Source organism: Balaenoptera acutorostrata, chromosome 12 (genome assembly GCF_949987535.1).
Source record: "Balaenoptera acutorostrata chromosome 12, mBalAcu1.1, whole genome shotgun sequence".
Classification (NCBI taxonomy): Eukaryota; Metazoa; Chordata; class Mammalia; order Artiodactyla; family Balaenopteridae; genus Balaenoptera; species Balaenoptera acutorostrata.
This window is the reverse complement of record NC_080075.1, coordinates 70,586,328-70,600,447: the sequence shown is the minus strand read 5'-3', so window position 1 is coordinate 70,600,447 and position 14,120 is coordinate 70,586,328. Positions and strand designations below refer to the sequence as shown.

The 14,120-nt window shown below is 40.9% G+C and overlaps 1 protein-coding gene across 1 annotated transcript in view; it reads right to left on the bottom strand.

The window, feature by feature from the left end:
• ALK (ALK receptor tyrosine kinase) overlaps positions 1 to 14,120 on the bottom strand; it is a 726,132-nt gene that overhangs the window by 499,275 nt on the left and 212,737 nt on the right. The window contains exon 4 of the mRNA XM_057557895.1: positions 9,999 to 10,163. Within this exon, the coding sequence (XP_057413878.1) occupies positions 9,999 to 10,163 (165 nt within the window). The remainder of the gene's footprint in view (positions 1 to 9,998; positions 10,164 to 14,120) is intronic.

Below are 14,120 nucleotides of genomic sequence, written 5' to 3'. Positions count from 1 at the left end.
TCTGAAAAAAGAGACTAAATGGTCTTTGAAACTCAGAGAGACCACAAGAGCTAAACCTGTCTGCAAGGCCTTCTTGATGGAGAGTACCCAGCCAGCGCAGCTCAGGACATGATAGGTGAATAGACAGGGGGAAGTCTGCCCAGAGGGCTTCTTAAAGGACTGGAAAAGGACAGAGATATCAATGACTCTGGGGCTGGGTGACATGCCTTAGCAAACCCTGAAGTCCAATCCCATTTATAGAGGACAGATGTCCTGAGGTGGTCTCCAAAGTGTGTGCATGATTATATTTATTTTAATTTAAAGAAGAAACAAAATAAGCTTTACCAATAGTATTATACAGCTAGAAACAAATATATGCATATAATTGATGAACACATACATAGCAGGGGTGCTCAGAAATATTTTATTAATGGGGCATACAATAAAATAAAGTTTAGAGAACACTGCCTTAAACCAGAAACTTCATAGTAGACAGAGTGAGCAGAATAGGAAGGGAGCTTCAGCGGAACACTCGACATAGATAGACAGTCCCAGTTTGGATCACCCCATTTGATGTAAGTGAAAAGAAAGGAACATTGTACTGTCCTGGAGTGTGTGTGTGTGTGTGTGTGTGTGTGTGTGTGTGTGTGTGTGTGTGTGTGTGTGTGTGTGTGTGTGTGTGTGTGTGTGTGTGTGTGTGTGTATTTCCGATTACATGTTTCTTCTATTCCAGTTTGCCTATCTCCCCTGACTGCTTTCCCAGCTTCAACATCCTGCTAAAACCAGAGGTCTTTGCTAAAGACTGATTATACAGACAAAGTGAGGGGAGCAATTATTGACCACCAGAAGCTAGGAAAGAGGTATGGAATGGATCCTCCTGCAGAACCTCCAGAAGGTACCAAACATACCAACACTTTGATTTCAGACTGCTGGCTTCCAGAACTGGAAAACATTAATTTCTGTTGTTGTTGTTTTTTTAATAAATTTATTTATTTTATTTTATTTATTTTATTTTTGGCTGCATCGGGTCTTTGTTGCTGTGCACGGGCTTTTCTCTGGTTGCAGCGAGAGGGGGCTACTCTTCGTTGTGGTGTGCGGGCTACTTATTGCCGTGGTTTCTCTTGTTGTGGAGTACAGGCTCTAGGCATGTAGGCTTCAGTAGTTGTGGCACACAGGCTCAGTAGTTGTGGCTCATGGGCTCTAGAGTGCAGACTCAGTAGTTGTGGCGCACGGGCTTAGTTGCTCCGCGGCATGTGGGATCTTCCAGGACCAGGGATCAAACCCGTGTCCCCTGCATTGGCAGGTGGATTCTTAACCACTGTGCCACCAGGGAAGTCCAATTTCTGTTGTTTTAAGCCACCCAGTTTGTGTTCATTTGTTGCAGCAACTACTAGAATCTAACACAGAAGGGTACAACAGGAGAGGACCAAAAGGCTAAATGACCCCACTCTGGCATTGCAGTACCTTGTCATCTGTGGCAGCTTCGCTAGGCATTTCAGAGCTCCAAAACAGTATTTCTCAACTTTTTGAAAACTAAGCTACTTAGATAAACAGGAAAATCTCAGTAGTAGAGTTCCATCCAGGCCCTCCACCAAAAACAAAACAAAAGAAAGCAGGAACTTGAGAATCACTGCCCTGGAAGAGAACTGAGTTGATACAGAAAGACTGTAGACTCCCAGCTGAGTCTACTCCCATTCTTCCTGTGTATGCATATGAGCGAGGGGTCGGGGAGGAGTTTTGGGGAGGAACTGCTAATCTGTTGCGCGTTTTAAAGCTAGAGCTTAAGAGCCGCTGCCTAAAATCATAATGAGGTCACAGACACCCCAAAACACACCACTGGATGCGGTCCTGCTCACTAGAAAGACAACATCCAGCCGCATCCGCCAGAACACAGTCCCCTCCACCAGGAAGCCTACACAACCCACTGAACCTACCTTAGACACTAGGGGCAGACACCAAAAACAATGGCAACTATGAACCTGCAGCCTGCGAAAAGGAGACCCCAAACACAGTAAGTTAAGCAAAATAACCTGGAAGATAAAATAGTGGAAATAACTACTGCAGAGCAGAATAAAGAAAAAGAAATGAAAAGAATTGAGGACAGTCTTAGAGACTTTAAAATAAAGACAGTTACAAGAGCTAAGGAGGGACACTACATAATGATCAAAGGATCAATCCAAGAAGAAGATATAACAATTGTAAATATGTATGCTGCCAACATAGGAGCACCTCAACACATAAGGCAAAGGCTAACAGCCATAAAAGGCAATATCTACAGTAACACAATCATAGTAGGGGACTTTACCACCCCACTTTCACCAATGGACAGATCATCCAAAATGAAAATAAATAAGGAAACACAAGCTTTAAATGATACATAAAACAAGATGGACTTAATTGATATTTATAAGACATTCCATCCAAAAACAACAGACTACACTTTCTTCTCAAGTGCTCATGGAACATTATCCAGGATAGAGCATATCGTGGGTCACAAATCAAGCCTTGGTAAATTTAAGAAAATTGAAATCATATCAAGTACCTTTTCCAACCACAACGCTATGAGACTAGATATCAATCACAGGAAAAAATCGGTAAACAATACAAATACATGGAGGCTAAACAATACACTACTAAATAACCAAGAGATCACTGAAGAAATCAAAGAGGAAATCAAAAAATACCTAGAAACAAATGACAATGAAAACACAACGACCCAAAACCTATGGGATGCAGCAAAAGCAGTTCTAAGAAGGAAGTTTATAGCAATACAATCCTACCTCAAGAAACAAGAAACATCTCAAATAAACAACCTAACCTTACACCTAAAGCAATTAGAGAAAGAAGAACAAAAAAACCCCGAAGTAAGCAGAAGGAAAGAAATCATAAAGATCAGATCAGAAATAAATGAAAAACAAATGAAGGAAACAATAGCACAGATCAATAAAACTGAAAGCTGGTTCTTAGAGAAGATAAACAAAATTGATAAACCACTAGCCAGACTCATCAAGAAAAAAAGGGAGAAGATTCAAATCAGTAGAATTAGAAATGAAAAAGGAGAAGTAAGAACTGACACTGCAGAAATACAAAGGATCATGAGAGATTACTACAAGCAACTATATGTCAATAAAATGGACAACCTGGAAGAAATGGACACATTCTTAGAAAAGTACAACCTTCCGAGACTGAACCAGGAAGAAATAGAAAATATAAACAGACCAATCACAAGCACTGAAATTGAGACTGTGACTAAAAATCTTCCAACAAACAAAAGCCCAGGACCAGATGGCTTCATAGGCAAACTCTATCAAACATTTAGAGAAGAGCTAACACCTATCCTTCTCAAACTCATCCAAAATATAGCAGAGGGAGGAACACTCCCAAACTCATTCTACGAGGCCACCATCACCCTGATACCAAAACCAGACAAAGATGTCACAGAGAAAGAAAACTACAGGCCAATATCACTGATGAACATAGATGCAAAAATCCTCAGCAAAATACTAGCAAACAGAATCCAACAGCACATTAAAAGGATCATACACTATGATCAAGTGGGATTTATCCCAGGAATGCAAGGATTCTTCAATATACGCAAATCAATCAATGTGATACACCATATTAACAAATTGAAGAATAAAAACCGTATGATCATCTCAATAGATGCAGAAAAAGCTTTTGACAAAATTCAACACCCATTTATGATAAAAACCCTCCAGACAGTAGGCATAGAGGGAACTTTCCTCAACATAATAAAGGTCATATATGACAAGGCCATATATGACAAACCCACAGCCAACATCACTCTCAATGGTGAAAAACTGAAACGATTTCCACTAAGATCAGGAACAAGACAAGGTTGCCCACTCTCACCACTATTATTCAACGTAGTTTTGGAAGTTTTAGCCACAGCAATCAGAGAAGAAAAAGAAATAAAAAGAATCCAAATCAGAAAAGAAGACGTAAAGCTGTCACTGTTTGCAGATGGCATGATACTATACATAGAGAATCCTAAAGACACTACCAGAAAACTACTAGAGCTAATCAATGAATTTGGTAAAGCAGCTGGATACAAAATTAATGCACAGAAATCTCTTGCATTCCTATACACTAATGATGAAAAATCTGAAAGAGAAATTAAGGAAACACTCCCATTTACCACTGCAACAAAAAGAATAAAATACTTAGGAATAAACCTACTGAAGGCGACAAAAGACCTGTAGGCAGAAAACTATAAGACACTGATGAAAGAAATTAAAAATGATACAAACAGATGGAGAGATATACCATGTTCTTGGATTGGAAGAATCAACATTGTGAAAATGACTCTACTACCCAAAGCAATCTACAGATTCAATGCAATCCCTATCAAACTACCACTGGCATTTTTCACAGAAGTAGAACAAAAAATTTCACAATTTGTATGGAAACACAAAAGACCCCGAATAGCCAAAGCAATCTTGAGAAAGAAAAATGGAGCTGGAGGAATCAGGCTCCTGGACTTCAGACTATACTACAAAGCTACAGTATTCAAGACAGTATGGTACTGGCACAAAAACAGAAATATAGATCAATGGAACAGGATAGAAAGCCCAGAGGTAAACCCATGCACATATGGTCACCTTATCTTTGATAAAGGAGGCAAGAATATACAATGGAGAAAAGACAGCCTCTTCAGTAAGTGGTGCTGGGGAAACTGGACAGCTACATGTAAAAGAATGAAATTAGAACACTCCTTAACACCATATACAAAAATAAACTCCAAATGGATTAAAGACCTAAGAGTAAGGCCAGACACTATCAAACTCTTAGAGGAAAACATAGGCAGAACACTCTATAACCTAAGCCACAGCAAGACCCTTTCTGACCCACCTCCTAGAGAAATGAAAACAAAAACAAAAATACTCAAATGGGACCTAATGAAACTTAAAAGCTTTTGTACAGCAAAGGAAACCATAAACAAGACAAAAATACAACCCTCAGAATGGGAGAAAATATTTGCAAATGAAGCAACTGACAAAGCATTAATCTCCAAAATTTATAAGCAGCTCATGCAGCTCAATAACAAAAAAACAAACAACCCAATCCAAAAATGGACAGAAGACCTAAAAAGACATTTCTCCAAAGAAGATATACAGATTGCCAACAAACACATGAAAGGATGCTCAATATCACTAATCATTAGAGAAATGAAAATCAAAACTACAATGAGGTAACACCTAACACCAGTCACAATGGCCATCATCAAAAAATCTACAAACAATAAATGTTGGAGAGGGTGTGGAGAAAAGGGAACCCTCTTGCACTGTTGGTGGGAATGTAAATTGATACAGCCACTATGGAGAACAGTATGGAGGTTCCTTAAAAAACTAAAAATAGAACTACCATACGACCCAGCAATCCCACTACTGGGCGTATACCCTGAGAAAACCATAATTCAAAAAGAGTCATGTACCACAATGTTCACTGCAGCTCTATTTACAATAGCAGGACATGGAAGCAACCTAAGTGTCCATCGACAGATGAATGGATAAAGAAGATGTGGCACATATATACAATGGAATATTACTCAGCCATAAAAGGGAACGAAACTGAGTTATTTGTAGTGAGGTGGATGGACCTAGAGTCTGTCACACAGCGTGAAGTAAGTCAGAAAGAGAAAAACAAATACCATATGCTGACACATATATATGGAATCTGAAAAAAAAAAAAAGAAGGTTCTGAAGAACCTAGGGGCAGGACAGGAATAAAGACACAGACATAGAGAATGGACTTGAGGACATGGGGCGGGGGAAGGGTAGGCTGGGATGAAGTGAGACAGTGGCATGGACTTATATATACTACCAAATGTAAAATAGATAGTTAGTGGGAAGCAGCCGCATAGCTCAGGGAGATCAGCTTGGTGCTTTGTGAACACCTAGAGGGGTGGGATAGGGAGGGTGGGAGGGAGACGCAAGAAGGAGGAGATATGGGGATATATGTATATGTATAGCTGATTCACTTTGTTATAAAGCAGAAACTAATACACCATTGTAAAGCAATTATACTCCAATAAAGATGTTAAAAAAAAAAAAGCTAGAGCTTAGCTAGAGATCAAAATCTTATCTTGCTAGAGAAGAAAAATATGTTCCTTTGTCTACATTGCAAAACACCAGAAGTAGTAGACATTAAACATGGCCCTGATACTTCTTAAAAAGTCATAGAATGCCTCAACCTGATGATTCCTCAAGATTTTATTAATCTATAATATTGTGTTCCATCAAGATCATCACTTTTTATTATCTTGCTGCTCTGAATTGTTTCTCCTTTATTATTCTCAGCTACAGGGGCCATAAATTAAATTCATTCAGAATTTATATTCCTACAGTTCATTATCTATGATTGGTATTATCTCACTGCCTTTCTCTGGCCCTTCTATATCCCCTGACAAGAAATATTGTAATAGAGTCTAAATACCATCCAACCAATAAATGTTGAGTTTAAAAAACAAACAAGCAAAAAAAAAAACCTCTATTGACTACATTGCCCTAAAGGGCACTCCATCACTCCTTCTTATCTCCACCAATGGTATTATTTCTGCCAAAATGACAGAGAAAGTGAGATTCTAAAGATTTGAGAGTTAGGCCCTTGCTTTGCTGCTGTCTGAATTGGGCATGTCATTTTCTCTCTCCTCACCTTCACCTCTTTCCCTGCAGGTCAAGGGACATTACAATACATCAGCCTGCTTCATGAGGAGCAACCCTACTTCAGGGAACAAACAGATAGCAATGTAATCAGTTGACTCAAAAATCAATGAGGGATCCATTACTGGAAATTTTGAACACCTCTCAGTGACCTTCCAGAAGCATCCCTACAAAAGCTGGGAGGATGGTCTCTTGTTTCTAAGACTGACCAAGGCTGTGGAATATAGATCCCTCCATTAGACCCCAAGAAAAATAAACACAAGTATCTGACAATGGTGAGATTCCCCCAAGTTATGTTTGGATGTGTTTGTTCACTAAAGAACTTGATAAAATGAACCGGTATATCCACAGAGGCTTTGTCATGGTTGTTCCCATCATCATCTTCAGTGATGTGAGATTCTACCACGCTAGGAAGAGCGGTGATTTTTCAGAGAGATGGAAGTTGGCAATACTTACTAAAAAGTGGAGATTCAAATCCTGGCTGATTCATCTAATGGGAAATGGTTCACATTCAGTGCATGCTCTGGCCCTTGGGACTCAGCTTTATAGAAACATAAAGTCCTCAATATATTTCCACAGTGAGGACCACTGAGAAGTGAGTATTTCTTTCTTCCCTCCTCTCCTTCCTTTTTTTTTCTCACAGTACATGGAGTAACATGCAGATGCCAAAGATCATAAGATAAAGGATGGAGGAGGAGAAACAGGTCAGAGAGTGGCAATACATAATCTATTGGCACTGCTTTAAAAATTGTTTAAAAATTTAAAAAGCACTGATCTTCAAAGTTATAAAGTCTGACACCACAACACCTGTGGACAATTGCCACTTGTCCCTCTCTCCTGATCTCACTGAACTGCGATTACAATTCAATCGTTATCAGATAAAAAAACCGTACAATGACCAAAAATGCATGTACTGCCAGGACTGTTTCTAGAGGTTAGGAATTGGGATCCAGAGACATCCCTAGGGGTGGCTGAATGGGAGTACGCCTGAAAGAGGGTCCACACCAATAGTAGAGTAAACCTCAGAATCACCTGAGAAACTTACACAACCATAAAATAAAACAGAGTCCCATAGAAATCAAAGCTGCAATGACATACTGTATTCCATCCACCAGATGAACAAAAATGACAAAGTCTGGCAATACCGGGTACTGGTGAGGATGTCGAATCCCGGATGTACTAATACATCACTAGAGGGAGTATAACTTGGTGCCACGGCTTTGGAAAATACATTGGATTATCTACTGAAATGGAAGCTGTACCTTGTGACCCAGAAATTCCACTCCAAGTTCTATGCTCTAGAGAAACTCTTGGACGTGCATACGCACCAATAGGCATGCACAAAAATGCTGACAAGTAGTGTTGTTGGTAATAGCAAAAACCTGGAAACAACCCAAATATCTAATGACAGTGGAAGAGATAAATTGTGGTATTTTTCTGCAATGGATTCAAAACAAAATGAACCACAGCTACATGCATCAAAATGAACAAATCACAGAACAACAACATTATTCCATTTATATAACAGGTTGCAAACCTAATCTATATGTTGTTTGAGGCTATATACATAAGTGGTAAGGCCACAAAGAAAGCAAATGAATGATTAACACAAAGTGCAGGATAATATTTACCTCTGGGGAAAGGGAGAGATTTTTGATCTAGGTGGGGGATAGAAGAGATTGTAAAGGGACTGACAACATTCAAACTCCTACACTTGGTGATGAGAATAAAAGTACTGATTTTATTGTAATCTTTAATCCTTGCATATATGTTATATCTACTTTTTTGCACATGCTAGATTTTATAATAAAATTTTAAAATCTATAGATCTCTAGGCTCTATCTCAGATCTACTGAATCAGAATTAGGCTATAGCGCTTAGGAAGTATTTTTTTATAAGTTCTCCAGAAGATTCGGATGCATTATTGGGTTAAGAGCACACACCTACACACATACACACCCCATGTTACACAACAGTATCCAGATGAAAGCAGCTTAAAATATGTATCAAAGTCAAGAAATTTCAAGAGAGTCATAAAAATGGAAAAGGTCAGCCTGGGAGAGTGTGTAGAAAAGAAAGGTGTCTCACAGTTCAGGGCTCAAGGCTGACGGAGAAGCCTGGGAGCATTAGTTACTAGTTATTAGCCTCCCATGAGCGTACTTGAGCCCTGTCCCTGTTAGTCCCCCAAGAGCATCTGCCTGAGATAATCACCCCTAAGAATTGGGCCCACAGCAGGCTGTCACCACAGCTTTCGCTACAAAGACAGAAACATGATATGGTGAAAAGTATTCTGGTCTATGACTCATCACGGCAGACATCTAGACCTGGACCCACATGTATAAGCTGATCTTTAGCAAGTCACTTCCCCTCTCTGAGCCCTACCTTTCCCATCTGTCCTGACTCCCTCACAAAATTGGAATCCAATGAGACAGTGCAGTTGGAAGGGCTTTGCAAACTGAAAATACTACTCTGAATGTCCAGTAAGTCCAGTACTATGTCAGTTATCATTTCTTCCTGAAAGTTAGAAATATAGGCAGTCTATTCTGGGTCAGTAGAGTTTTCTGGGTCCAAGGAATTGGGAGCTCTAAGATTTGCCTTAAAGAGACCTGAGGCAGGGCTAGGGCTTAGTGCCTCCACATCTCTCTCTCTAAAGACTCAGCAAATACTTAACAAGCACCCACTATCCAGTCCTGATAATTTGGAAGAAGAGGATGTTCATAAACAGCAAAGAACTACTGGAAGCACCTTGCAGAACTAATATGCAGTCTAAATATTCATTAATGGCTTTGAAACTAACATTTAACTCAGTTATACAACACCTTCCAAATTAGGATTGCCAGATTTAGCAAATAAAAATGCACAACACTCAATTACATTTGAATTTTTTAGTATAATTTGAATAATTTTTAAGTACAAGTATGTCCCAACTATTGCATGAGACATACTTATACTAAAAAATCATTTGTTATTCACTGGAAGCTCAAAGTTAACTGGGTATCCTGTGTTTTAACTGGCAACCCCATTCCAAATGAACAAACAGATTAACATTTTCTTCTCTATCTTACCTTGGGAAATCTGCATGAAAGAGAGCTATGAAATCCTATTTTCTTTCATTGATAAGAGAGTAAAGGGTTGGATTGATCCTGAAATTGGACTTGCAACCTCCTCTTCCTTGTATAGCCCAAGAAGACATGGAGAGGCACAGATATTACAAACAGGTTTCAAAGGAAACAGGACAGAACAGGGGTGGAGAAGCCTCAACATTTCAAACAGAAATAGACATCCCAGCCCCATCCTGGCCCATCTGGGACACTTTGCAGTGGCCCCTACCCTTACCTCTGGGCATCTCCTTGGAGTGCTCCTCTTCAGGCCCATCCAACAGGTCCATCTGGGAAGCCTCCTCGGAAGGGACACGGCGCCAGGACCAGCTCTGGTTCCCAAGGTTGTGCAGTGGAGGGGAATACTCCAGCTCACAGGGGAAGTCAAAGCTGCACTCCAGACCTGCAAGGACAGCCAATGGTCAGTGGAGCAAACTGTCTCCCAAATGTGACCTTCCAGCCCCACTCCTCCACTCCAGGAAGTTGGCCTCCATCTCACCCACAACCTTCACCTAACGAGGTGTGGCAGGCTGTCAATTCCACAGGTGGCTGAGCTCCATATGGATGAAAAGGAGACTAAAAGAGAAAAAAACTGTTCCTTATATAACTCAGATTATGGGAGGTATCCTCACAGAAGGCAGGTAAAAAAAGAGCTAAACAAGTTGGACCATGAGAAGTTTTGCATCTTGTAAGGTTACCTGGTGACATGGAGAGGGCCTGAGGTCAAGTGGACAGAGCCTGGCTTTGCAACCAGATGGGTCTGAATCTAAGTCAGGCAAGAAAATTAACCTCTCTGGCCTGAAATTTCCTCACTTGTACACTGGGGATGATAATTTCTACCTCTGGAGATTGCTGTAAGAACTAGTAGGATAATTCATTATCTATACATGTGAGTCTGGTCCACAGTTGATGCTCAGGAGAACTCCTCATCAGGATCCTAACTGAGAAGAGAAGGCCAAAGGGAACTTAAGCGACTCACAACCCTGTTTGACAGCCCTATCATCTATTCTTCAACCACCCTCCAGAGAGGAGTGCCAAGGCTGTGATAGCTAATCTGAGTTTATTCTCTCTTGGGGAGGGAATGAGGAAGGTCACTGGGTAAGGAGAGAGAGAAGAGGCAGAAAGAGGCTGTGTCCTGGGACTTTGTGTGATCGCTTTCTGGACTTCTTTGCATGAATCATCCTTGTGTCCAACCATTCCACGTCTGCCCTACTTTTAGGATACACTCACCTTCTCTTTCCCTTGCCTTGCTCATTGTTTATTACCCGAAGTGGCTGAAGTACTTTGTACCTAGAAGGCTCTCAATGCTCACTGATGGATCAATAGAATATGTGCCAAAAACCAAATTAGTCATCTGCCCTTTACTTCATCATCTCCTGTTAGCCCTGGGGATGTGAAGAAAGGGAAAATTTGATATAAAGACCACTGGATGGGAATATGGGGAATTTGATTGGTATCCAGGCTTGGCCAGTCTCTTCTCACATGTGGAACTTGGTGCCCTCATCCGTAAATAAGAGGTTTAGACTTGATGATTCTAGAAACAAGTACCCAGTGAAACCTGGGTTCCAGCACCAACTCTGCCACTGATTTGCTGGTTACCTTGAATAAGCCACTTAACCTCTCTGGGCCTTAAATTCATCAAATACAGAATGAGACCCACACTAGATGTCTTCTAAAGCTCCTTCCTGACTTGACTTTTTTTTTTTTAACATCTTTATTGGAGTATAATTACAATGTTTTATTAGTTTCTGCTGTATAACAAAGTGAATCAGCTATATGTATATCCCCTCCCTATCCCATCCCTCTAGGTGGTCACAAAGCACTGAGCTGATCTCCCCGTGTGATACAGCTGCTTCCCACTAGCTATCTATTTTACATTTGGTAGTGTATATATGTCAATGCTACTCTCTCACTTTGTCCCAGCTTACCCTTCCCCCTCCCCGTGTCTTCAAGTCCATTCTCTACCTCTGCGTCTTTATTCCTGCTGATGTGACTTTTTTAAGATTCCAAAGTCCTTGTTCTCAGAAGGGTTATAACTAATTTGATAAATCAATCTGTGCGGTGGTACTAATGAGTACTAACTCCCAATTATCATTGTGCATTTTAACAGCTGCTTCTGGAGCTACTGCTACCTTGATCTCCAAGATGAGTCTCCTGTTGGGAATTTCAGAAGGCAGAGGAGAAGTAGGGCCAAGTCTAGTGCAGGCAGCCAGTCACTGGAATGTCCTTTAGTTACACCATAGAAGATGGCCCTGCCCTGGAGTGGGAGCAAAATAATTCCCACTGACATTGGCCAAATGATCTAAGTTTAGGGGGGGAAGAAAAAAATCCTTCAATTACCCTTCTATTAAGTATCTTTCTACTTCTCAACCAGCAGAGATTTATGTACCAGCTGCTCTCCAGGAGCTGCCATCCTTCTGGTCCTAAGGTGAATACCACTCACGCTTTCATGATTCAGACAATTCACCTTTATAATGTCAAGCTGAAACAGGCAGAGCTAGCTTTGTTTGAGTTGACAGGCCACTTGCTGCCTACATATTTTATCAGCCTTGAAGAACTTCTACCTGCCTCTGGGAGCTGAGCTGCTGCTATGAGTTGGTGCCCATGAATTGTAGGCTGTCTTAATCTTCAAGACTTGCTTGCCAGGAACCTGGTTTTGATAGCAGAATGCAAGGAGAAGAAAACCGATCCAACATTTTGTACTTTGTAGCACAAAAATTATTCTTATAACAAAAGGTGTAGCCATTAAACCTGGCTCCTCTGGGGATGATTAACAAGACCCACCCACATTAGTGAATGATCAAGTCAGAAGGTGGGAGAGAAAGCTATTGGCCACCTCCATCCCACATCAACAATTACTGGTACCTTTCCCAAAGCTTCAACTTCTGAGGCCCATCCTCCATCTTGACTTTTCTTCTCCAATTAAAGTCATCCTGTTTCTTTTTGGGACAGAAGTGTGGCATGCCAGTTCAGACACTGCCTGGCAAATGCACTCTGTGTGCATATTAGACAAACAGACAACAGAATATACAATCCCAGTCTCAAGTGCCATCAATCCTTGGATCTCTGAACTCTGGAGAGTCTGATAATCAGCTGTGTTTGGGTCAGACCCTGCCTAGTAAAACAAGCTAGGCAGATACTCCTGTTATCAAATGGGTTCATTTTGAAATTCTTGCTGAGGCAGCTTCTCTTTAGCTGTCAAAGATGTACTCTTTGGCTTTAAATAGGAATGGAGTTAACATTATTGCTCATTTTGGGTGAAATCAGATTGGGCTTTTCTATATTCTGATTTAATTTCTTATAAAATTTCTACACAGGTTTCTCTCTCCTGAGCTAGCCTCTGTGCCTTTCGAGCAATAATACCTGGGATTTGTCTTCTCTAAAAACACCAGGTTAAGCCTCATTTTCCTTAGGCCTTTTCTGAGTTTCTAGACCTAGGGTGCTTCTTGGATCTCTCTCTTTAGCCCTCCTCTGACTCCGCCCCTTTGTGGTGGGCGCTGTAGAGTCTCTCCTACAGGCAGGACTCAGAGGGGCTAAGGGTTTCCGTGAGGTGTTCAGCCTTAAGCAACCCAATGGTTGAACAGGTCCATGCCCAAGGAGAGGGGCGGGAAATCACATTCACTGACCCCGGCTGTCTGCCAGGGACTGTGCTAAGGAGTTTCTTATATCACTGTATTTAATCTGCTGAACAAAACTGAGAAGGGAATTGTGTCTTCTCTTAAAGCTGAGGAAACTGAGGCTAGAAAGTTTACTCTACTTGTACAAAGACCAAAGGACTACCCTAAGGCAGAGCCAGAATGTGACCCAGGGCTGGTTAATGCTGAAGATTTAGATGTTATTCATCACACCTCCACAGCTTCAGAATTTTAATCCAGGGCCAACAGATTAAATTAAATAATATATGAGAAACCTATGAAGTGCTATATTTTGGTTATTATTAGATATTAAGTCTGCAACCTTTTCATATCTGTAAAGGATTCTGTACTACCCTAAGGAGACAGATCTATATTTCCTCTGTGTCAGGTCCATTTTACAAAGTGACTGACCTTCAGAAGAATCCAGAGATTTCGACCTTCCTTTTTACAAACCTGTTTGGAACCAGGAGAATCTAACTTTCCAGAACCTGCTAAACACATAGTTGAAATCACTGCTCCCCACTTTCTAGTCACTTCCATCATGGAAGAAAGATAAAGTAATGGAATCTTCTGGAAATAGTTGGCCTGCTGAGAGGAGTGTCAAGTGCCGTGAAGGGAAAGGTCTTGGTAGAGCAGTGAGGACAGTTCCAGGCTCCGTCCTGCACACAGCAGCTGAGGGGCCTCAGCACGTCCATTCCTCTTTCTGTGCCTGGCTTTCTGCATTT